At 42.8% G+C, this 24,332-nt stretch overlaps 1 protein-coding gene across 4 annotated transcripts; it reads right to left on the bottom strand.

The window, feature by feature from the left end:
* Positions 1–3,249: 3,249 nt before the first annotated feature.
* On the bottom strand, positions 3,250–16,005 carry LOC113237409. Of its 4 annotated transcripts, XM_026473857.1 has the most exons (13): positions 15,930–16,005; positions 11,182–11,253; positions 10,219–10,437; positions 9,843–9,932; positions 9,515–9,751; positions 8,434–8,625; positions 8,296–8,345; positions 7,541–8,037; positions 7,033–7,448; positions 6,480–6,599; positions 5,434–5,631; positions 4,260–5,333; positions 3,250–3,734 (listed from the first exon to the last, which is right to left on the bottom strand). In XM_026473857.1, exons 1-12 carry the CDS (start codon positions 15,982–15,984, stop codon positions 4,267–4,269), a joined length of 3,213 nt encoding a protein of 1,070 aa, XP_026329642.1. In that variant the 5' UTR covers positions 15,985–16,005; the 3' UTR covers positions 3,250–3,734; positions 4,260–4,266. The 4 variants fall into 4 exon arrangements, with proteins under 4 accessions (XP_026329642.1, XP_026329641.1, XP_026329643.1 ...); XM_026473856.1 differs by lacking the exon at positions 3,250–3,734 and having other exon boundaries at positions 4,145–5,333; XM_026473858.1 differs by lacking the exon at positions 3,250–3,734 and having other exon boundaries at positions 4,145–5,333; positions 9,515–9,742.
* Positions 16,006–24,332: the final 8,327 nt, after the last annotated feature.

Raw genomic sequence — 24,332 nt, 5'->3', positions numbered from 1 at the left:
CTCTTTAAGGTGGAGTTCACGAACATTCGAGGACTCCACAGTAACATCCACGCCGTCCATCAACATCTTGAGACGGCTCGACCAGAAATGCTGTTCCTTACGGAGACGCAAATACTCTGCCCGGCTGACAGCAGCTACTTGAATTACCCTGGCTATATGCTTGAAGAGTCCTTCAAAGCGAAAGCTGGGGTCTGCTTGTTTGTCCGGGCAGATATTTGCTGTCGCCGTCTGCGTCATTTGGAGGACCCCTCCTTCTCCATCCTTGGGGTACATGTTGACCTGGGCAGTCATTGCCGTGTCTACATGTGCCTCTACAGATCCCACCACGGCGACATGGAGACAACTCGTCTCATGGACCACCTTACTCGGGCGGCAGATGACGCGCAGGCGCAGTTTCCTACAGCGGAATTGGTGTTTTTAGGGGACTTCAATGCTCACCACGAGTCGTGGTTAAGTTCCTCTAAAACTGACCATGCTGGAAGAACTGCCAACACATTCGCTCTCACACACGATTTAACCCAACTGGTGAATCAGCCCACCCGGATTCCAGATAGGGTTGGTGACGCGCCCTCTTTGTTGGACCTTCTGCTGACGTCTCGCCCGGCTGGATATCGGGTGGTGGTCCAAGCCCCTCTGGGCACTTCGGATCACTGCTTGATATCCACTAAAGTGGCAACGTTACTGCCACCACCACCTACTGTGGCTAAACGCCGCATTTGGCATTATGCGTCGGCAGATTGGGACGGTATGCGGGACTATTTTGCATCCGTTCCCTGGCGGCAGCGCTGTTTAAGTGAGGTGGATCCAACAGCTAGCGCGACTGCCGTTGCTGATGAGATCTTAATCGGGATGGAATACTACATCCCGCATTCGGATCTCGTCAGTAAAGGGAGGCGCAACCGCTGGTTCAACCGCGAGTGTGCTGTGGCTGTTGAGAACAAACAGACTGCATACCGCGCTTGGATCAGGGGTCTAGCTTCAGACGATCCCAATACGAACTCACTTAAAACAGCCTACAATAATGCCACCAGGTCTTGCAAAAGAGCGTACATCAGAGCGGATGCTCAGCGCGTCGCACGAGTTGGCCAAGAACTCTTGACGCATCCCACAGGTAGTCGTAGCTACTGGCGTCTGGCCAGAGCCGTTGCGTCGAACTTCTGCCAGCCCTCGCTGCCACCGCTGAGATATTCTGACAGCAATCTAGCCCACAAGCCGCAAGATAAAGCCGACCTCTTGGCAAATCTGTTTGCGGCTAACTCCTGTCTCGACGACTGTAACGCACAGCCACCAACTCTACCTCACTGTGGCTACACGATGTCTGATATTCGTATCAGACAATGCGATGTGCGTACGCAGCTGCAGTCTCTCGACGTCCGGAAAGCTAGTGGTCCTGATGGTATCCCAGCGATTGTACTTAGGAATTGCGCAGCTGAGTTGACTCCCGTGCTAACGCGACTGTATCGTCTGTCGCTCTCTTCAGGTCGTGTGCCGGACTCTTGGAGAGAGGCTAATGTGCAACCAGTTCCCAAAAAAGGCGACCGATCAGACCCGCATAATTACCGTCCCATAGCCATTACTTCCATAATATGCAAGGTTTTAGAGCGGATCCTTAATAAACAACTGACCCAATACCTAGAAGATCACTCCATAATTAATGATCGGCAGTATGGGTTTCGTCCGAAACGATCAACGGGTGACCTTCTAGCGTACTTATCGCATGTTTGGGGTGAGGCTATAGACAAACGTGGCGAATCGTTGGCTGTTAGCCTCGATATAGCCAAAGCGTTCGATCGGGTCTGGCACAAAGCTCTTCTCTCCAAGCTCCCGGCGTACGGTTTGCCAGCCCAGTTATGCAGCTGGATTGCCGATTTCCTTCGTGAGCGGAGAATTCGCGTCGTTTCTGACGGCAGCATTTCGAGGTTCGTGAATGTGAACGCCGGCGTACCGCAGGGATCCGTCCTATCTCCCACGCTTTTCCTTCTGCATATCAATGATATGCTTCCACTTGGGAATATTCATTGTTATGCAGATGATAGCACTGTTCATGGGGGATATCATGGATTCCCCGCAGCTGGGCGCGCCGATACTGACAGAGAGCGATCTGATCTTGTCGTTGAGCTCAATAGGATATTGGACCTCATATCTGCATGGGGATCCAGTAATCTTGTTGAGTTCAACGCCAAGAAAACACAGGTTTGCGCGTTAACAACAAAATTGTCGCCGTTCCTTCCCATGCCTTCTCTGATGAGCACAGCACTTTCACCTCAGAGCAGTTTCACCTTGCTCGGTATGGAAATCTGCTGTGATTTGAATCCAAGGAGCTACATCGAATCTGTGATCAAAACAGCCTCACGGAAACTCGGAGTCCTGAACAAGGTGCGACGTTTTTTCACGCCGGACCAGTTATGCCTGCTGTACAAAACACAGGTCCGGTCTTGCGTTGAGTATTGTTCGCACTTGTGGGACGGCTCCGCCAAGTACCTACTCGATGCCTTGGATAAATTACAGCGTCGTGCTACTAGAATTATAGGCGACGAAGAGGTCTCATCACGCCTTGAACCTCTGCAACTGCGTAGAGATGTTGCATCGCTTAGCGCCTTTTACCGCATGTACCATGGTGAGTGCTCTGAGGAGCTGTTCAACCTCATCCCCCCTTCCCCGTTCCTGCTCAGAAGCACGCGTGCTGGCCTTCGTAGTCACCGTTTCACTACCTGCCGCATTCCATCGCGTACTAAAAGGTTCGGTGGCTCCTTTCTCTGCCGCACGGTTGACAAATGGAACTCCCTTCCGGCACATGTCTTCCCTCCCTCTTATGATATGGGGTCCTTCAAGCGAGGCGTGAAGAGGCATATTGTAGGCAGGCAGGGTGGAGGCGGCTAGTGCAGTGAGGATTCCATCGCTGCACTAGGTTCCTTCGCGTTTGGATACCACTTTCCACTTAACATCAGGTGGAGTGGAGTCATTTGCCTGTCAGGTATAAAAAAAAAAAAAAAAAAAAAGTACTCCATGCAAGATGGGGCTTTGTATGTAGTTAAGAGCTGTCCAGTATTTTGTTCATAAGATCGCACAATCTATAGTTTTCAGGATGCTGTGTACAGTTATAATTGGAATGCAAGTTTACTGATATTTCTTTTTGAAATAATTTTGTTTGAAAATAATGCTGTTATCTGTGAAAATTCTGTAATTTGTACGATTACAATAAAAATAAAATAAAGTGTCAAGGAGGAGGGTAGTAGAGGCAGAAATGTCAATCAAAAATTCGTTGGGCTAAGTTTTAATAATTTATATTTCTTATAATATAAAAGGGTACTCTTGGAATTCCTTAGGATTCCAAAAGTGTGGTACGTACTTAAACAATAGTAAATGCAATGTCGCATTGAGCGGGGCTGAGCAGCGGAGCACGGGACGGAAGAAATGTTCACAAGTTTTCAGTGTTGGCTACAGTAAAGTTTGCATAGTGTCCCGAGTACTCGTACCTATGGTATGAATCTATTACATTATGAGATCATCGCCGGCGGCTATTGTATTATTTATTTGCTAAATAAATTAGGTAAGTACACATTTTCTACAATTATCAGTCCACAATCTCACAAACTCTTTACCAATCACTGCCCTGAAATCACACATACTGTAGTACTACAAGTTTAAAAATCTATTAGTGGTTGTTGGAAAGACAGACATTAAATATTCACTCTTAAACCGTTACCACCTCGAGGAGTGGCGAATAGTAGTTTATGTGACTGTTACGTAATGAAAGGCTTTAATATATGAGTGAGGGTTTATATAATAACACCTCACGTGTGTTTTAATGCCTAATTATGTACAGTTACATACACTGCTTTATCTACACACATATTATAAGCTCTCTGTCATGTGTTCAGGAACCGCATCTTACGACTGGCGAAACAGTGGAAAATAAAAACTTTTCACGCTAGAATCGGCATCAACTATCATATCGTTCGATATCAATTAACGTGTGAAATTGTCAAAATTGTTTGCTATTGACATTTACTTTCGAATAAAACTTCATCTCGACTTATATTAGAATTGAGGTCCAATCAAATTGTTTTGTTTTTTAGAGATGTTCGAAATTTGAATGTAATAATAAAATCGAATTCGATGTTATTATGAAGCAACAATAACATTTTCACAGGTAAGAAATTCGTTCTAAACAAAACAGTTTACCTTTATGCTGGTCGTAATTTGCGGTTTTTGAATACATTTCATAGAGTTTATAATATGTGTGTAGATAAAAGTTTCTTGGCCTCAGCAGCTGAGAGCGCGGCATTGCACGCCGAGCTCGGTGCAGCGGCACTCCTGACAGGGCGTGGACAGCTCGGCGATGATGCGCCCCACACGGTACATCCGACCGTAGATATTGCATCCAGCCAACTTTAACAGGCTTCCCCCCGGCAAGGCCCCGCCGCTTGGCACCTGTGGCCGCGACCCCTCGTGAGCCACTGAAGTGTATTGTACAGACATTTCGTCTTTTTTGGTAACTTCCGTTCGCATTGTCGTGGCAAGCCTCCGGGTGGTCGTTCTTGTAAAATGCGTAGTCATTGGCCTAAACGAGGTCGTGACAGGGCGAGGCGTTGACTTCTTAATAGCTGTCGCTTCGCCAAGGACGAGGTGGTCTATCCTATTCACTGTATTCTGTGGCAATACTTTTTTGGGCGGTATATACGGGTGATGAGACATGGGAATGAATGATGCCACCGTGGGCTTCGACGGCTGTTTTCTCATAGGTGGCGTTGGCGTGACCGTAGTAGTGATCGTTGTGGCGGTGCTCTTTGCCGCTGGCGATGTTAGCTTCCGCTTGGGCGTTGCTGTAGTTGCATCGTAACTATCACTCAGCAATAGTTTCAAAACACTGCCAAACGAGAAACTGTCGTCCTCTTCGTCGTCTTCGTACTCCTCCGACTGGCTGTTAGTTTCGTTAAGTTCCTTGTGAAGCGGAGTTATGATCGTAGAATCTACAGTCGTCGTAGTTTGTCGCGTAGATGATACTTTTTCAGGTGCTGGTTTAGCATTTATGGTAGTGGCATCTTGAATTTTTTTCGTAACATTATTGATTTTATTAGGGATATTTGTAACATCAGTGGTCGTTTTTATAGTGACTTCAGTGGTTGTACCGACTTCTTTTGCTACACTGTACTCATCGGGTAGAGTCTCGGTGACCGCAGTCGGTTCGGTGCTGCTTTTTTCAGGCACGCTGCGGTCGGGCGGCGGATCAAATAACACTATTTCAGATTTAATCTCAAAAGGCATTTTACTGCTATTGAAAGTGACCTCATTGTCGCGCGTTGGCATAGGAGCAACTGTCGGCTTGTGATCTGTAACATTTGTTAGTCCAATAGTTATGCAATTTGTCAACGGTAAAACTATTGATAATCAGTGATTGTCACTTATTTATTTTTCACATCCAATAGATACCTTTTTCGCAGACCAGTTCTCCACAACACAAGTCGCCTGCGCTGCTTGTGGTGGGACGGCGGTGGCAGCCGGGCGGGATAAGGCAGGGACGAGGGACGCAATGCAGCTCACTCCAACGGCACGTGCACACGGAGCACGCCACGGAGATGGAGTCGCCCTCGGGCACGTGCCGGCCATCACTCGACACACATTCTCCAGCTGAAGAAACATTATAAACATCAAGTTCTTAGGTTTTCGCGATTATTACACGTAGGAAATAAAACTATATTTTTCGCAACCGTATTTTTAAATTCTAACTTAATTTTTTAATGTTCTTAGGAAAGTTTAAAAATAAGATTTTAAATTTTTATTGAATAATTATTCAATTATTTTTTGTGATATTACTCCACTAGTTTGTTATAATTATTAATATACTGATCGAATACCGTACTTGGTACTTGATGTAACGGGTTGGTGTCCGCAACTCGACGTCAAGGCGCCTATTTTGCGTGTGGTGCCGTGCTACGACTAAAAAGTCGTTGAAAAACCAAATACAAAGACACGACAACAAGCATTCAAAAAAAATTCGTGAGGTCAGCTGGTTCGTTTCGTGGCTTAGTTGGTATAGCGTCTGGCACGGTATGCTAGAAGACGTCGGAATTTATCGAAGAAATTTTTTCCGAGTGTTCGACCTTTTTTTATTCTAATGTAAGTGTGCATATGACCTTCATCTCACCTGATGGAAAGTGACGTTGAGGTCGACGATGGAGCATGCACACCCAGATAATGCCTAATAATCTTTGTATTAATAATTATATTAAAAATAAGATATTTACTTAATTAATAATAATAGTAACTATAGTGAAAAATAGGGTGGTTAGACTTAACTGGTTTGACAACCATCTCAGTCAATGGGCCGAAAAAACAAATATACGCGATTTAGATAAAAAAAATAGTTTAACATCCTAAACATTATTAACGTTTAAACAACAAGAATCCTAGATCAATAATCAACAAAATGATAATTTGGTAACGCACACGTGAAGCCAACAGGGAATGTTACGAACCTTTGGCGACATCGATCTGCATGGAAGTGGTCAGATGAGCCACGGAAGGACCCGGCGGTGTGCTGGGATACACGGCGTAGTACTCGTCAATTATGCCAGGGCCTTTCGGGATAAAACCGCCTTGAAAACACAAAACACACAGTACTCATTCATCTTCTGAATATGTTAAAATATTAATAAAAATACCAATATAAAATAGAATAAATAGAAAGATTAGAAATAATAAAGATCTTGGAAAAGACGAACATTTTTGTTACAATCAGTTGGTTTAACATTTTTAAACTGCCTCCATGACCGAACAGTTCCTGTTGGTCGGCAGACGGTCCTGGGTTCGATTCCCAGGCCGGGAATAATATTTGTGTGACCTACATTTATTTCTTTTAGGTGTAATTTGTGATTGTCTATGCGTGTGTTCATGGCACCCGCGATACAAGGTTTCCCTAGTGCTGGTTATGAGTGTCTGGGTCAAACTGTAAGTTGAGACAGTAAATATTATTTATAATTATGTTAAAATAATAATAAAAAGAAGATTTCTGTAGCAAACACTTAGTACCTTCTGTTTCAGCCGGTGGTGAAAATAAGTTGATGGCAGGCAGTTTGAATGAAGTGGTCTTGACTGGAGATTTAGTCACTTTACTTCTCTCTGGACCATGAGTTCCCAGAGAAGTTGACACGGTGTACTCGTGCAGAATTGACGCCAAGTTATTGAACCCAGGGTGCCCAACTTTGGTGAGGTTTATTTCGTCAGCTAAACTCGAATACTTTCCGCTGTCGTCTTTATCCACGTACACTGGGTATTGTGTTGGTAAATACGCGTCCTCTCGTCTAGTCGCAATCGGAGTAACCTTCGATTCGACTGTGGGGTAATATATAGGGAATTTGTCTTCTCTCTCCACACTTGGATACGTATCCTTAGATGTGTCATCGTCTACTACTGCGACTGCGTCAGCAGCGACGAAGGGGATGATTCTGAGAGTATGCACAAAAAGGATTGGTGAATATTGTACTGGTTAACTCTGTTGGTTGAAACATTCGAAACTTGAAATTAATGAAAAACTTACTTGAGATTTGGTAGTGATGGCGGTAAAGTTGGTACATTGTAGTCGTAATCGTAGTCATCTTTCGTCTTTGCAGAAATGTTGACACCGTCGTCTAATACCGGCGGTAGTACTTTGCCAACTGTGCTCTGTGTGGCGGGTGATGCGGGTGATGCGGGTGATGCGGTGTGGCTGAGCAGGCTCGTCACGTTGATCGTAAACGTATCGTTCTCGTCGAAACCGCCGTGGACATTTCGGTCTGTGATGATATCGTTTGGATCAGAAGTGACAGCACTCATGATGCCGCTCAAAAATGGCACCCGAGGCTGCGCTTCTAGTTGATTTTTTTCCGTATAATTCATTGCAGTTCTGTTTGTGGGCGAAGATGTCAACTCTGCAGTACAGTTTACGGTTCCATTAACAATAACCCTCACGGAGCCCTCCGGCTGCACGGTCGTAGTTTTATCAATTTCTAGTTTTGCTTCTGTACCAGATTCTTCCAATTTAGTAGTCATTATCGTAGTTGGCTGACGAGTCGTTTTTACTGCTGGAGACGTCGCTTTTGCATTGTTTTGTGCCGGTTTATAATTAAATGCCACTGATGGTGGATCGCTCGTTTTTCTTTTAACTTTAGTAGTGGCAACCGTTCGTGTTTGATTTTTATTTGCTGACGCGGTGGCAGTGTTTTTTTTCGTGGAAGTATTTGGCATTACACTTCTGGTGCTAGACTCGTGCCCACTCGATTTAGCTACATGAATAGCACGATCGTCGTATCTCGTCAAAGTCAGGGAATTTTCTGACACTATAGGTAAATGTGCCGACAGCGAATCTAAAAGTTTTATTCTGTTTAATTATATTAGTAAAAAAATAATATATTGAATTTGACAACATGAAATAAGGTGACACAGATACAATACCTTGAGCGCAATGATACTGATGCGGGCAGCATTCGCCATTGCGTAGCAGCGGCGTACAACCGAGTAGCGGCGGCCCACACGCGAGCCGCTGGCAACGCACGCTGCCACGCAGGCAGAAGCATTGCGTGCAGTTGGCCTCCGCCGACAGCACTCGCTCGCCCTCTGCTATCCTTGTACCCTCCACTTCACAATCTGGTATGGTAAAGTAAAATATTTGCGAGTTGATTTTAATTTTAGGTAACCTCAAAAAATGTATCCCTTCCAATAACTATTGTATTATTACAATTATTGTTAAACATTATTGCTTGCTGAGTCTGTGTTCCCATAAAAATACTACTCTACTAGACTACGGTAATAAATGAAAATTAAAAGGTGGGTAATTTCTCATTCGACGGAGCCGTTTCCACGTCTCACTAATTTCAAGAAATGAAAAAAAAACACTCGTGGAATTTCACTGTTAACTTTCACGTCGAATACATAGCGAACCTTTCCAATTTATTATAAACAAATATAATTTCTGGGGAATACAGAGTGTGTTCAAATTTTTCTTATCATTAGTGTTATTTCAACTAAAAAGCGCCTAATAACATAAGTTCATACCGCATCACCTTCAGCCTTCGAGAAAGATTGATGTTGTACAATAAAGTTACATTAACAATATACTAATTTAGATAGATAGCCTTACACGGATGAGAAGGATTTTGTTACAAGAAGTGAAATTAAAATGTTTGTTACATGTTAAATATTATTTGGTCAATGATAAAATGTGTGTTATATTAATAATTTCTCATAACTGCCGTTTTTCTCATCGAGGCTCAAGCGAAAATTATTCGTGTTATCGCAATCTAATTCGTGTGACCTAAAATATCGTTTTTGTTGTATTTCACTCAAATATTTTTGTGATTTAATAATTATTGACATTATTTGTACTTATTCGCACGTTTAAGACTTTAAATTAAAACCGAAAGAAAAATAGGTTTTACAAAAATCACTCCAAAAGTGCCATTCAGATTCGGAAATTCACCCTTTAATCGATACTATCGTGCACAAACCCGGCAGTAAATAATATGTATTGACTGACCGTGGCGGTGGTGGTTGTGAGACGGGAGGGGAGGAGAGGGTTCGTCGCAATAGTATCGCTGAGGGCAACAGGCACCGGGCGCGGGGCGCGCGCGGCATCCATGCGGCGCGGGCATGCAGCGCGGGCGCACGCAGCGCCGCGAGCCACCCAGGCAGAAGCAGGTCTCGCACGCCACGCGCGACGCCAGCGCCGAGCCCGCCGCGAACACCACGCCGCCTTCCACGCACGCTGGAAAACCTCCGGTGCCATCAGACGTACGTAATGTACGTAAATTATCATGGTAAACTGGCATCCGCTCACGGCGAGGTCAAGTGATGCTCACACTTACCATGGCCGTATGACGGCGAGGCGTCGCCGTCGGAGAAGTCGTTGTGCTCTAGCCTCGCTGACGCGCCGTACTCCATCGCTCGGACTCCATCTGCAAAACGTTGATTTAAAATTTAACAACAATAATAAATCGCTTAGTTTTCTTTACACACTCGTAGGCCCGCACTGGGGAAACCCTGTAATGCGGGTGCCATAGACGCACACATAGACAACCACAAATGACACTCAAACTCACGAGATAAATAAATGTAGGCAATGCAAATATTTCTCCCAGCCCGGGAATCAAATCTGGAACCTTTGCGTGACAGCCCAGATGGTAACCGTTCGGCTACTGATGCAATGCGTATTTCTCTAATGAGTAAGTCAAAGTGACCTACCGGGGCAGTGGAGCTCGGGGCAGCACGAGCCGCGGCGGTGCAGCACGTGGCAGCGCGCGGGCGGAGGATCGGGCAGCAACGCACAAGCTCGGCGCGCACAGGTCAGCGCCCCCCCGCCGCATACGCAGCGCAGGCACGGCTCCCGCGCACGCACCGTCGCCCCCTCCACGTACCAACGGCCTTCATACAGACAGCCCGGCGGCGGTAAATCTGGAGAACCTGTAGCGGCCAATTACAGTTTTGTGTCACTGTTTACTTAAAATACAATTATATATATTGTATATCGAGTTCTTAGGTTTTCGCGATTGTTACACATAAGAAATGAAACTATTTTTCCGGATTTAAATAGCGTATATTTGTTTTTTCAAACAAGCCGACGTTTCGGGCCCTTTACAGGTCCCATGACCACGGTAATAGAAATTAGAATAAACTAAAACATATTAATTAGTACTGCAGTCTTATGTCTGTTTGGGATTTTTCATTAGAGGAAATATTGGATCCCAAACTGGTGGTACGGAGAAACCATCTTGCCTGTTGAAATTAGGATGTTTTTTAATTTCAATGGCCTCTCGCAGCATCCTGGGTAGATAACGGACTTCTTTTGCAAGGACCTGGGGTTTGTCAAACTTCATTGAATGTGTAGGTTTATCTATGACATGCTCGAAGACTGCAGACTTGTTTACGCGACAGTTTTTGACATCAGCTATATGTTCTTTGACGCGGGTACAAATACTTCGCTTTGTTTGTCCAATATAGGAGAAACCGCACCCACAGTCAAGCTTGTAAACTCCTGTATACAGGATGCAGGAGTCCTGCATACCACTTACTGCATTCTGTATACCACCTCAGTCAACCGTGACCATGGAACCTGTAAAGGGTCCGAAACGTCGGTTTGTTTGAAAAAAACAAATATACGCGATTTAATAGTTTCATTTCCTATATATATATTGTAATCAGGATTACCCAACGCTTTGATGGAGCGCCCGTTTTGAAGGTATACTTTCAGGGCCACGTCGTCGTCCTCCCTGAAAGCGTCTAAAGAGAATTCATGTGAATCACAAAGTCACTCCGTAATGCGTTTAAGTACGAATGAATTGCACGATCGCCGCCCCCGTGATTGCCTGACGAGATGTTTACGATTGACTCATGCAACAAAATAAAAGAATGGGCTGGGAATCGATGGCGGGCGTCCACCACTTGGAACAATTGTCAATTGCGTATCAGAAAACCATTGGTTTAAGAGACGGGCTTCCCGCTGAATCACAGACAGAAGCGCCGGCTTCGCTTTGCCTGCGCCTTATAATAGGTCAATAGAAACGATTAAAGTCGGCGCGGGCGAGGTCAAACCGTGACACATTGCAACTATGGGTTAAAGTGTTCCGTACCTTTCTACCTGAACAACTATTTCGCGTTGCGCTACTCTGAATTCTAATTTGTCATCATTTCGATGTCTGGTTTGGAAATCTACAGCGTACGCATCTCTAATTGCACTTTATATAACCGAAACAAAAAAAAGATGCCGATGATGAAGCAATGCTCAACCTTGAACCCATGTCTCGCATTTCGCACGTGTTTTGAGTCTTGTGAGTGCACTACTTGATCTCTGTTGGTCTATCACTTCGTAAAGCTTAATCTTTCAAATTATACACACATCAGCATAGATGTCGTATCTCGCGTATTTCTAAAATCAACCGCTAACGGATAACACACGCAATGTTTACAATCGCAAGAGCAATCACCTATGAACAACTTGTTTACGCGCTTGTTTGTTGTTTTTATAAACAGATTTTTTTGTTGTTTCTATATAAACATTACTAATTGTTTTTTGTTCTGTTTTATATTATCGTGACGCTGACCAGTGCGTCGATACGCACTGCATATATAAATTCCACCAAAACGAAGCGCTGAACAATAAACAATTTGAGTGCGACCTTCGATCAAAGTGCTTTCATACTTATTTTACACACCTTAAATAAATATATAACAATAGTTACAACACATTCAAATCTACATTATCAAACAAACAAACTTTAGTCGCCCTTCATCACCACGCGTCATCAATTTGAAACTTCAAACTTTCGGCTGAAATAATGATGGTGACGTTATTAACTTGACAATTAAAGTGTAAGTATTTGATTTGATTTTAAAAAGAAGTACCTAATTCACGAAAAATAGTGACAGACACAAGAAGAAAAGTGAACGGCTGCCAAATGCTATTAAATTAGGTACTTTAAGGAGCAATAGTATATCCTCCTACTCGTGCAATGAATTCCTACTGATGTTCACAAGATTTAAAACTATACCAAAACAAATACTTCATGCATTCAAAACGTTATTGTATAGCATCTGAGTAGTAGCGATCCACTAATGTATTTTAGGTTACTTCTGCATTTGATATTTTGAAATAAATATCGTAGATGATAAAGGTACTTCTAATCGGCATGTACCTTACGTTACGAATCAGTGTTTATTCAATTTGACAATTTCAAGAGTAATTCGTTTGCCTACGAAACATAAATAAAGATATTTTGGATTTGAACGCGATCACGTTAAGATGGTCATTATGCCACGATGCTACTCTACTTTGAAATAAACTCTAATTAAAAGAACGAGCACCACTAATTAATGGCGTCACGCGTCACGCAGGCAGCGTCTCGTTCCGGCCGAGAGATAATGGAGCGTACAGTCTAATGTAACTGTCGTGGGCAACACAAAGGTTCCCGTGGCCTTCCGGCCAGCGCTTCGCGCCTGGGAACTTCTTCGTGCTACAATTGCGCTATACTACTTGAAGCGAAGCTCGTCGCTGCGCGTCCATTGTTCTTTAGTTCCAGGCTCTCGACGCTGTAGTTAGGGGAACGCGTGCAATGCACAGTGAACGCAAGCAAATGTTCCACCCAGTGACCGTGCGCCGGGCGGCGGCGACACCCTGGGAACGGTCGCATTTCCACTATTGTCTGCGTTCGGCGCTCCATCCTCGACCCGCCTACATTCCCGCAATCATAATTAACTGTACTTGAGACCATTGTTATTTGTGTCCGCTAAAATAAACTAACTTCGGCCAACTGATTTTATCTTTACGTTCCGTTCTTTCCTTGAACAATTTCTTGAAGCGAGTACTTGACGTGGTTTTGGTATTTCACGCTGGCACTTATGCATTAACTGAGCGGTTATCTCCATATCAATGGAACGGTCTTACGATTAAAATAAGTCTTGGGAGTTTGAATGATTTACCGTCATTAAAATGCATAAATCATTAAAAGCTTATATATTATAAAAATTATATATTATGTTATGTTTGTAAACATCGACTGCGGATAATGGAGTATCGTAGTGGAGAGCGAACTGGCGTCGAGGATAAAGCTCGAGTGGGTAGTATTATTCCGTCGATTCCAGTTCAGGACCGACAGACTGAAGTAAGTAAGTAAGTATTAGCCCATTTTGTATTAGTCAGTGTCTGCTCGGTAACGAAAACGAGAAGCGGTGTGTAATGCTGTTAATTAAATAAATACACAATAACTATAATTTTAAAATACTATTAAGTAGATGTGGTGATACGTTTTAGCGGTGATGTACTGTCCCGACGGACGGCGTGATTGTGCGGGAGGTGGGCGGGCGGCGGCGGCGGCAGCGGCGACGGCGGTGAATGAGCGTGGTGACCTGTGTAATAATGCAAATGCGACAAGTGCCGTTCGTCCCTATACTCCGCGACACGTAGCACACATTTCCCGGCTACAAAATCGACCACACCGCATCGCTGTGACGCGCGTTGCCCTATCGCCATAGAATACCAGCATTCTGTCACGCATATTTTTTCAACTATTCAACCTACTAAGAGCACAATGTTTGTTCTTCTTTTGTACGAGTGGTAAGAATGGTGGTACATGTATGTACTCGCTGTAAGCACTTGTACTGTTACTTAGGAGTTCACCTCATTAACACAGACGAAGCCTCTCGGGTGAAGCACGCAGCAGGACTATCAAGAGTCGTGTACGACTGTGTCAGATCGTTCTTGAAAAGGCAACGAGGTCGTGATGTTGATGTCTCGACGGAGCCTCGGGCGAAAAGCTTTACTATTGTGACAACCATAAGGTAGAAAAATTAATAAAAGAATTAGCCCCTAATTAGAAATAACTATCAATGTTTTTGCGAGAACAGACGACATTCTAGTAGGTATTATGTTAATGTGTTGGCAAATAAAGTGGTCCACTGGTGTGTAAACAATACTAACCGCGCGTTGAACTCTCCGCTTGGTCATGGCGCAGGCGTAGGTTGAGGCGGCGCAAAATCATATATATCTAATACTTAGAACGTTGCCTTATAGACACTATTGAATAATTATGTTATATGACTTCCTATTTCATTTTGGAAAATATCCACAAAATGTATTAATAGAAATTGCGAATAAAATTAAACCAATAAATAAATGTATCGGACGACTACCGATCAATCATCAGGAATCAGGTAGATTGGGAATTCCATGTCCTATGAAAACCAGTTTAGAAACATCGTCTCCCAATTGGCCCACCGGGAATCGAACCAGGATTTCCTCACCAAACGCCCATGTTGGGCCACTGAAGTCATCGAAGATAGTAGAAACATTAAGAACACGGGTAAATTAAAATACCAAAACTGTTAATGAATGCGGAGCGCGTTGATGTCTTTTGTACTAAGGACACAATTTGCTCCGGCGCACCGAACTAATCGATCCTGCCATGTCCTAAGTATTAAATTTAAACACAAAATGCTACGCTATTATTATTATTAATGTATTGCAATCACTTCGGGAAAGGGATTTTACACTTGTGGAATTTACTCATTGAGTATTCTCTTGAGTAATTAATTCACTTGAGTTACTCTATCTTGGGGTTTTCCTTTGTACCACATTGAAAGATTCTACGCCAATGTTTAGGACTCTGTGACTTTTAAACGAGAAAGTTAGTCGCTTTGAAAAATTAACATGTCGACCTTTACAAGACTGATTATTTTAAAGCAAAAATGTAGGTAAAAGCTCCCTTCTATGTCTATGTCACAGGATTCAATGGGTTTTTTTAAATATTAGTTTCAACTCAATCTCTCTCAAAGCGATACACGGATAGTAAACCCTAAGCCCTTTCTAAATATTCATTAATGGCAAATCATCATTGTTCATCCTACATACATAATATTGTGTTCTTAAAGCGACTATGCAGTTGCTCGTAATTTGCCAAATAAGAATTACGTATTCGTTTCTTTCTTTATACAATTTTCGATGTTAACAATGCCAATGACGTACCTCAGGTATAAACAATTACCGCTGCCATTAGCGCCGAGGGTTGCATGGCACGCTTCTACTGATTACCAGCGCTTCCTCGTGTGTCTGCGCCAGCGGTGAGGTGCACATGTTATTGCACAATCACGACAGAAAATATGATCTAAGTGGGTACGATACGCGTATTTGACTAAAGCCATCTTAAATAGGTCACAGTACAAGGGTCCATCGATTTGCGGCTAACAAAAATGAGAGCAGAACAAGAACCCAGAGGCGAGCGGGCCTACCCGTCGCTCAAAGTCGCAGGTGTGCGGGCCGGGCCGGGCGGTTGGCCAAAAAGGCAATAAAATCAAAAGGATCCCTTGTAGCGGGAGCGCGGGGCCGGGAAGGTAATATGGTGGGTAGGCGTTTATCCACAGCATATATCACGGGGTCGTCGACCGGCGGATTTGCATGCGCGGACCTGCGTGAGCGCTGCACGCTGCAAGCGCGAGCAGAGCGGCGAGCGGCGCGGACATGGCGAAGGCGGGCAGCAAGCTCGGCGCGCAACAACACACTGACGGGTGCGGTCGCAGAGTCGCGGGAAATGCGCACCGGCACCTTCAAAGCCTTCCCTGCGTAGAGTCGACCTCCGCCGACTCACGAGGCGACGCGAAACCTCCCGTCTCGCCAACACCGATCGACCTTCCGTTATTACAATTCCTTCTTTATTTTTGCAAATAAATATTTGTTCTTTTCTATGTCCCTGTAGTGTGCAAGTGGACAGATAAAACAATGTTTACCTTTTTTAAAGTTATACCACACTGAATCCATAATTTTACATACATGCATACAAACTAACGGGCTTCTTGCATTGTACTTCGATTGTGATACCCTGACTAGAAGTAATTTAACTGGTTTCGGTACATTGCGGTTCCCGCTCCCTGTAATATGCAATTGACAATACATCCTGCAAAAGTCCTTGCGCCTGCGCCGATTATCTGCGCTGCAGGTGCCGTGAAATTAACTGATTTCCAATCCAATCTGATTCGAACTCGGTGCAAACCTTTCCGTTGTAAGCTAAATACAGTTTATATTTATTTGTGTTCGCGGGCCGAGAGAGGCTTTCGCGAGGACCTTCTTTGAGCGCCGCGCTGGATCTGAGATGTTCAGATCAGAATATACCAACGCACTTTAGTGTTTTCTTTTGTAGCCATTAAGCCTTTCGTACAACAGACGAAGTAACTTTTCATTTTTCTTTGATAGTTCGATTACTTTAACGGGAAGGGAAACAACGTGTGTCATTTAAGATATGTGACGTCACTAAAAGCGTCCCGCATTTACATCTATACGCAAATAGTACGTACAATGGACGAACGTTTTGATTTGACAAAATGTAGTATCGCCGTAAAGGAAATTGGGAATTAATTCCAAATTCAAATTCAAATTCAAAATAATCTTTATTTCATAGGTAAGCATTATTACACTTGAAATCGCCACATTGGTTAAACTCTACCGCTCATTGGTAAGGCAGATTCCCCTGAGAAGAATGAGCAAGAAACTCTAGGGGTTGCTCTTTGTAAATAACATTTACAATATTTTTTTTTTATTTGAAACATCAGAGATCGAGACTACCTCCATGAGCTAAACGGGTTACTACCACGGATTTTTGTCATCCAAGTACGCAGAAGTTGTATAATAACCTTTAGTATAAAGTTTTTGTTTCACTATAGTTTTAAACCTCGTGAAAGGCAAATTTTGTATATCAACCGGAATCTTGTTATAGAAGCGTATACATTGCCCCTTAAATGATTTTTTGACTTTGTGAAGACGACTATCAAGAAAAGCTAGTTTATTTCTATTCCTCGTATTAATGTTATGTCTGTCACTACTTTTCATAAAGAAATTACTATTCCTTTTAACATAAATTACATTCTCATAAATGTACTGTGAGGCTAGTGTAAGAATGTTAATTTCCTTAAACTTATCTCTCAAAGATACTTTGGGGCCCAGATTGTAAATTAAATAAATAAAATAATAAATAAATAAATAACGCACACACTCAACATAGCCCCGCACTAGGGAAACCCTGTGTCGCGGGTGCCATGGACGCACAGATAGACAACCACAAATTACACCCAAACTCACGAGAGAAATGAATGTAGGCCATACAAATATTTCTCCCGACCCGGGAATCGAACCTGGGACCTCTGCGTGGCAGTCCGGCATGGTAACCGTTCGGCCACGGAGGCAGTTAAATTGCCCTAACTGCACGTTTCTGCAAGAGAAAGATTATATTGATATCGGCGGCATTACCCCAAAGCAAAATGCCGTATGTCATTAGACTGTGAAAGTAGCTGAAGTAAACCAATCTAGCGGTTTCGACGTCTGAAAGTTTCCTTATTTTTTTAATCGCGTACACTGCAGAGCCGAGCCGTTTTGTTAACTTACTTATAATTAATGTTGAAATGATCGCTTATGCCGCAAATGGAGTGTATTAGGCGGGTGGAGCGGGTGGAGCGCGCGCGCGCATTGCTTGCCTGGACGAGTGCGCAAAAACTGTACTTTCCCACCCTCCGCTGCGACAATATAGAGTCGAGATAAATCATGCCACAATAATTCCATCTGATCATGATATTGTACTTTGTCACATAATCGTCTAAAACGTCGATCTGAATAATATATGTCTGTTAAACCTTGATTGATTCTCATTTGAATTTGTACCATTTCTTTAAACAAACATTTAATCGTAAAATGTTATTGGGACTCACAATTTGGACGAAGTTTTCTTTTTTACGAATCATTAGTATTAGCCGGTCTCGGAGTCCGTCCCTAGTGAGCTGGTGCAGCTTTTGTATCGCATCCACTTATAAATTAATTGCCCTGCACGTAAGGTGCGCGACATCAATGCTCCTTCTGGAAATCGCAACATTCGCGAAACCCGACATGTACCGCTCAGCAACACTGTAGCTAATCACTGCCCGCATTCAAGAGATGCGCGCTGCGACAAAAACGCCTGAGCGGACGCGGGTCAATTTAAAGCGTTCTTTTAATCACGGCGCTGAACAACACGCACAGTATAAGTGGAGACTCTCCTCCGTTAACATTTATTTTTATGTAATAAAGAAAATCTCAAACAGCACACTGTTTGATATTGGTGAATTAGTCATTGTACAACGAACTCGAACGAAACTCGATGGACAATGATGAATATTTCCACGAGACGCTGCCATCGCCAGGGTGGATCACTTTTTGTTTCAATTAGAACGGTACGGGGTAATTGTAACGCTCTACAATTAGCCCGTACGGGGAGCCGTTAGGATTCACGGCCAACGCGCGAGGCCTCCGGCCCGCATATGCGACTGCGACCTCAGTATCCCGAGGCAGATGACAATTTGTTATCGTTTATACTCACTAATAATACAAACGACAAATAATATAAGTACATAAACATCTTAGTACCTTTAGGGCAGTATTTTGTAGGAGCTGGTGTTTGCTATAGGTTTAAAACCTGTGCTACACTAGGAACTGCATCGACCCATCATGACGCGTTCTATTTATGAGTACTTAATGAACTGTGTGTCGATCTCTTAGCCCTCCCCAAGCTTTCTCCATCTTTAACTATGTCTAATCTTTCGCAATTAACCGGGTCCACGTTTTTATTTAACCTTCTTTCGCTTGCCTTTGACGCGGTATCCACTCCATTCCCTGCCTTGTCCATCTTTCATCCTGCATCTTGATCATTTCCACCTCGCTGGTGTTACATATTTTGCAGAGAAAATAAAGTGAATTTTTTATTGCTTATAGTTTTTTTAAGGGATCTATAAATCATCGTGTACCCATTTACACGTCCCACTACTGGAGATGGGTCTTCAGAAAACGTATGTAGTCCCCACCCGCATTGAGCCAGTGCGGAAAATGGTGGACAATGGCCTAAGCCCTCGCCTGAGAGGGGTCTTCATTTAAATCAAAAACGGAACGCGCACAGCGGTGTTAAGATTTTCCCAGCGTGATTGCCTCGCCAATGTCTTCAAATGAGCTAATCATTATCTGCTGTTCAGTGCTGCAAATATTTTCACTTGTCCGATATTGCATTAATCTGGTCCATACGCGTTGGCCTCGCTTCTTTAGTGTACAGTTTCATTACTTAATCAATTTAATAATAAGCAGATCTGCTGCTCGTAACGAACGGTACACCAGTACAACTGCAGGGAACAAATTGCCAATTCTAACATTTAATTGGTAGTCCTTGTATAGCATTTTGCGCCAAAAGAAGCAAAGGTGCAAGCTAGTACACTCGGAACGCCGTCGGGCAAAGAGTGTGTTTGTATGCAAGAAAAACATGCTTGTGTGTAAACTTCCGCAAAATAGCCGCGAACCATTCCGTATTTCAACGTAAATAAGAGCGAGCTCCTTGTTAAAAAGTTCATGCAGGGAAGTACTGCCACCTCACCTAGTTCTGCCGCCAAGCAGTAGTGTTAGTATAACTGCGTTCCGGTTTTGATGGGTAAGGGTGCTGATGAAATTACAGGCACATGGGACTTGTCAACTTATGTCTCAGGGTGTCGGGCGCAGCGGCAGTGCCCCTAAGATCCCCGAATAGCTCTAAGTGGCACTGCAATTATGGCACTGCAAGCCATTCAGAAATCTTTAACGTCCCAGTTTTCAGAGTCGCTACGGCCTAGCGGCACCATCTACACAGTCAGTTACAAACTATCGCGTAAATATGCGCCGGCGCCGGACCGCCTCGGCCGGCGCGCGTCGTCGTTGCGATCGCGCCCGTCTCCAAGGCACAGCAGCGCTCTTGCAACTCGCTTGCCCTGTTATGGCTGCCTTAACACAGATGGCGCCAACATAGCTAAAGACTATGCTCAGTAGTATTGTTTCATACTTCGTGGTCCGTCCGTGGTCCGTTATGGGTATTTTCAAATAATTCACCGAGTATTTACAATTACTTAATTGTACTTGCTTCTTCTTATTCAGTTTATGAAGGAGTTTGTTACAACTACGCTCGTGACGAATCAAAACGTGGTATTGAGATATTTGTTTAGGGGCACGCAGCTGTCTATACACGTCAATAAATTAAGAATCACAAGAAGATATGAATACGCAGTAAAACGTGTCGCAACGATATAACGCAACATCGTATTTCGAAATGGCTATAATTTTTTATGTTAATCGCGCATGCGCTGTTCGTGTCTGTTTGGTTCAAATGGTGGCGCGCAGACCGTTGAACAAACATCGTCAAACATTAAGAAAAGGAATCTTGTTTAACTTGTTTATATTCTTAATATAATTCGCGAACTGTATTTTTTTATTAACTAGCTGTGTTGTTTTGTTGGTAAAACATTTGATAGTGTTCGTCATCCTCTCGACATGTATCAACTTTTGTTCCACCTCTTGCAATATCGAATAATACGATGTGTCGACATTCGCAGACCACTGTTAGTTGGATTTGCATGCGTGCGCAAATTGTACTTCAATTAATAACAACCAAATGCCAATGGCACGTACCGACGCGACGTGTATTGTGCGGGCGTTTGTGCGGGCGCTGCGCTTGTGCAAGTGCAGGTGCAACTTCCACTCACCACGATTACTCCCAAATTATGTCAAAATATAACTACTAGCTGCAATTACCCTCTGGTCTCAAAATTGAAAAAATAGGTACCTATTATACACTTTATCGAAAACATAATATAGTGATTCAACGATACGGCTTTTACTATGTTGAGTGTGTGTATTAGTATTTATTTTTTTGTATTACTACTTTGTATTAGTAATTTTAAGTGAACAAAATTTGGGATTTAATATTAAAGACTAACCAAATTTTATTATTCACTAAATTGTTTAAGTGTTTTTTTATATTGTGTAACTCAGAGAGTGTTGCTTATACTTTCATTTCGGTAATATAATAATATGTAATACGACAAAAATGAAAAAATATAAGACAAATTATTACTAAATTAATTTTTAACAACTGAGTTCACTCGACGTCGATATGTATAACATATTCCTAAATATAAAACGAAATTTCTTAAAATACGGTGCGCTGCTAACTTGCTATGACGCACTGTGAATGAATTAGGATGTGATAGAATGTTTAGGAAATCATTTCGGTAAATCTCATTTGAATCTATAATTCATAATATTTTAATACTTAGTGCCTGTGGTAAAGCGTATGCTCCGACCACGGGCCAAAATCTAAAACATTATTTACAAGTAATAATACACATTACATGTTCAGTGCACGCTTTTTATTGCGTGTCCAAGCAAATGCAGTTGTAACACAGGGACATGGCTATTTTAGTACCAAATGTAAGAAAAGTCAGAATTGTTATAGATTTTAGACCAAGTCTTTACAATATCGGGCTCTCTATTTGAGACAGGATTTTACTACGCAGAACACTGGCATGCTATAAAAGGCGCTTCACTTGCTACTATTATCGGATGCCTACCAGGAATGAGAAAAATCGTTTTAGAGAACACATGTCAAATCTGTACAAATATGATATAATATTGAACAACACATTATTTTAAGATAAAAACACACGACGGAAATCTTTGATTGACGCTACGCTTATAGAGATTCCTACGATTCTTTTCTTACGTTTAAATGTAACATTTAAAGAAATAGGACGTTTTAAGAACAGTTTTCTACCTGTATTTTGTTTTGTACCTAACAAACATACTGAACTATTTATGTACCTACAGGACACATTATTGTATGTTTTCAATAAACGAATAAAGAAATATCACACATTGCGATCAATACCGACAGTAGTCGAAAAAGTCAACTTTCGATATCCACCAAAGTCGTCGTCGAGGCAGACGCGTCCACGTGTCTACGAAGCGCCTCGGAAATCGTGAGCTGCACTTACGAGGACATGAAAGTGATAGAACATGTACAACACATCATATTAAATGTATTATGCAATAGTTTGCAAGTTATGCACTAAGTGTCCACTCGTTATCTATTTATTTGTTGTATAGTTTGTCTGCGCACAACTGAAAGCTATGACGCATCTCAGCTCGCTAGTATGTTTCTAATTCGGTGACAATTTCGTGACTTTCTGGTACGTCGTATATTTATATCCTTAACGCGTAGAAAAAAAAATAAACTTTCTCATTCGCGCATTAATCGTGACACGCCGGCGCCCGCGCCTGCGCCACTGCGGCAGTCGCGGTCGTGCGTTACGTCGCTGGAAATGGACGGATGTTATTAAGAGGCGACGCGGCGTGAGCGTGCGCGCAAGTAATTCGCATCACCTTAGTCAAGGTCCAGTAACGAATGCTGAATCATTATCCATAATCATCAAATGGCTCTTCACATACAAAACACAGACGAAAGCTGAAACAAGTAGTTTCTACAGTCTGCGCCAGACTTCGACAACGATGTCGTACCGGCAGCGCCCGCCCACGCCGCCGCCGGCGCCGACGACGCGGCGGATTTAAGCCCCAACTGATGCTTTAGAAAGTAATTTCTAAGCACTAGATTAATCTCTTTTCTGACGCATACGTCGTTTATGTTCTTAATCATATGGCCTTGTTTCTATAAAAGAATATTTGTTATTTCCGTGACTAACACTTCATAAAAATTGTAAATGCCGTCGTTTCTGAACTTAATCAAACTTGCTTACGTCCTCGATCCCCACGGTGCATCACTAATTGAGTGAACCACGACTACAAGTTACAATAGTTGAACTTCAAGCTCTTAGTACTAATAATATAACATGTATAAACAAACAAATCTATCATTTAAACTTTTCGTGGTGGATCAAAATCACCGATCGTTATTAGAGAGAATGAGAGACGAGATGTCGTCCACGGGCGCGAACGAACGTGTAATCGCAGAGGTGCGCGACACTAGCGCCGTTGCGTAACGCCACCACCGTCCACAGAGAATATTTCCAGAAGAGAATGCTTTCAAATTGATGATAATCTTGTTAAACTTTTTTTCGGATCTAGAAACGATTCATTTCAATTGTAGCAGTCGCGAAAACCTAACAATCTAAATCTTATATTTTAATTTATCGCCATTTGATGCTGAGTTTTGATGTTATTATTTTCTTGTTTTAGTTTTGCTCCTAAAATGAACCAGGTTAAAATTGAATAGATATCAGTCACCCGAATCCACCACCCGTGCAGTTCATACGTAGGACAACAACACTGCCATATATTTTAAGCCCATACGCGGCGCAAACAGAACGGCAATTGTTGTTTTGAATTGTTAACTTCATTTATTTGATCTAGAGTCGGCAATCGCTTATTATTGTACAAATATTTGAAACGGCCTCCAATAGAGGCTCGTCTTCGAGTCAAACTAACCTTGAAACAGTTCCACCGTCCAATAAGAAGTACCTAGTGGTCAAACACGGTGAGCCACACACCCTCTAATTCAAAATGAAAACCTTTCTGACTTGGAGGGTGCAGCGCCGACATTACTCTTAGAACAAGTTTTGAATCAACAATAGGAAATACCAATGATCGGAGCATGCCAGGAAAGTGAAATATGCAGTGATTATGTAATTTGTAACGATATCTCTTCGAATCTGATACACTATTAGCATAGCATCCGGATTTAAGCGTTATCGACAGCGACGCGGGGGTGCGGCGCCGGTGTTGCGACAGGCTCGGCCTAATACATATTCAGCGATCAAATGACTAAGTAATTCATCGCAACAAACCGGTCAAAGCTATCTTCTGCGCCCAAAGTTCCAGTCCAAGCCTCGACCCGACTCAACCGAGTATGTACACGGCCGAGGCTCTAGTATTATTACGTAAACAAAGAAACTGATTGGACATCGGTCGACCACTTTATTATATTAAAATGTATGTACAAACATATAAAAAGAGATGTTATACAATATCACATTCACTGTCTTATAAT

Source organism: Hyposmocoma kahamanoa, unplaced genomic scaffold (assembly GCF_003589595.1).
Source record: "Hyposmocoma kahamanoa isolate Upper Pololo Valley unplaced genomic scaffold, ASM358959v1 93, whole genome shotgun sequence".
Classification (NCBI taxonomy): domain Eukaryota; kingdom Metazoa; phylum Arthropoda; class Insecta; order Lepidoptera; family Cosmopterigidae; genus Hyposmocoma; species Hyposmocoma kahamanoa.
Note: the sequence above shows the minus strand (reverse complement) of the source record. Positions and strands in the feature narration are given on the sequence as shown.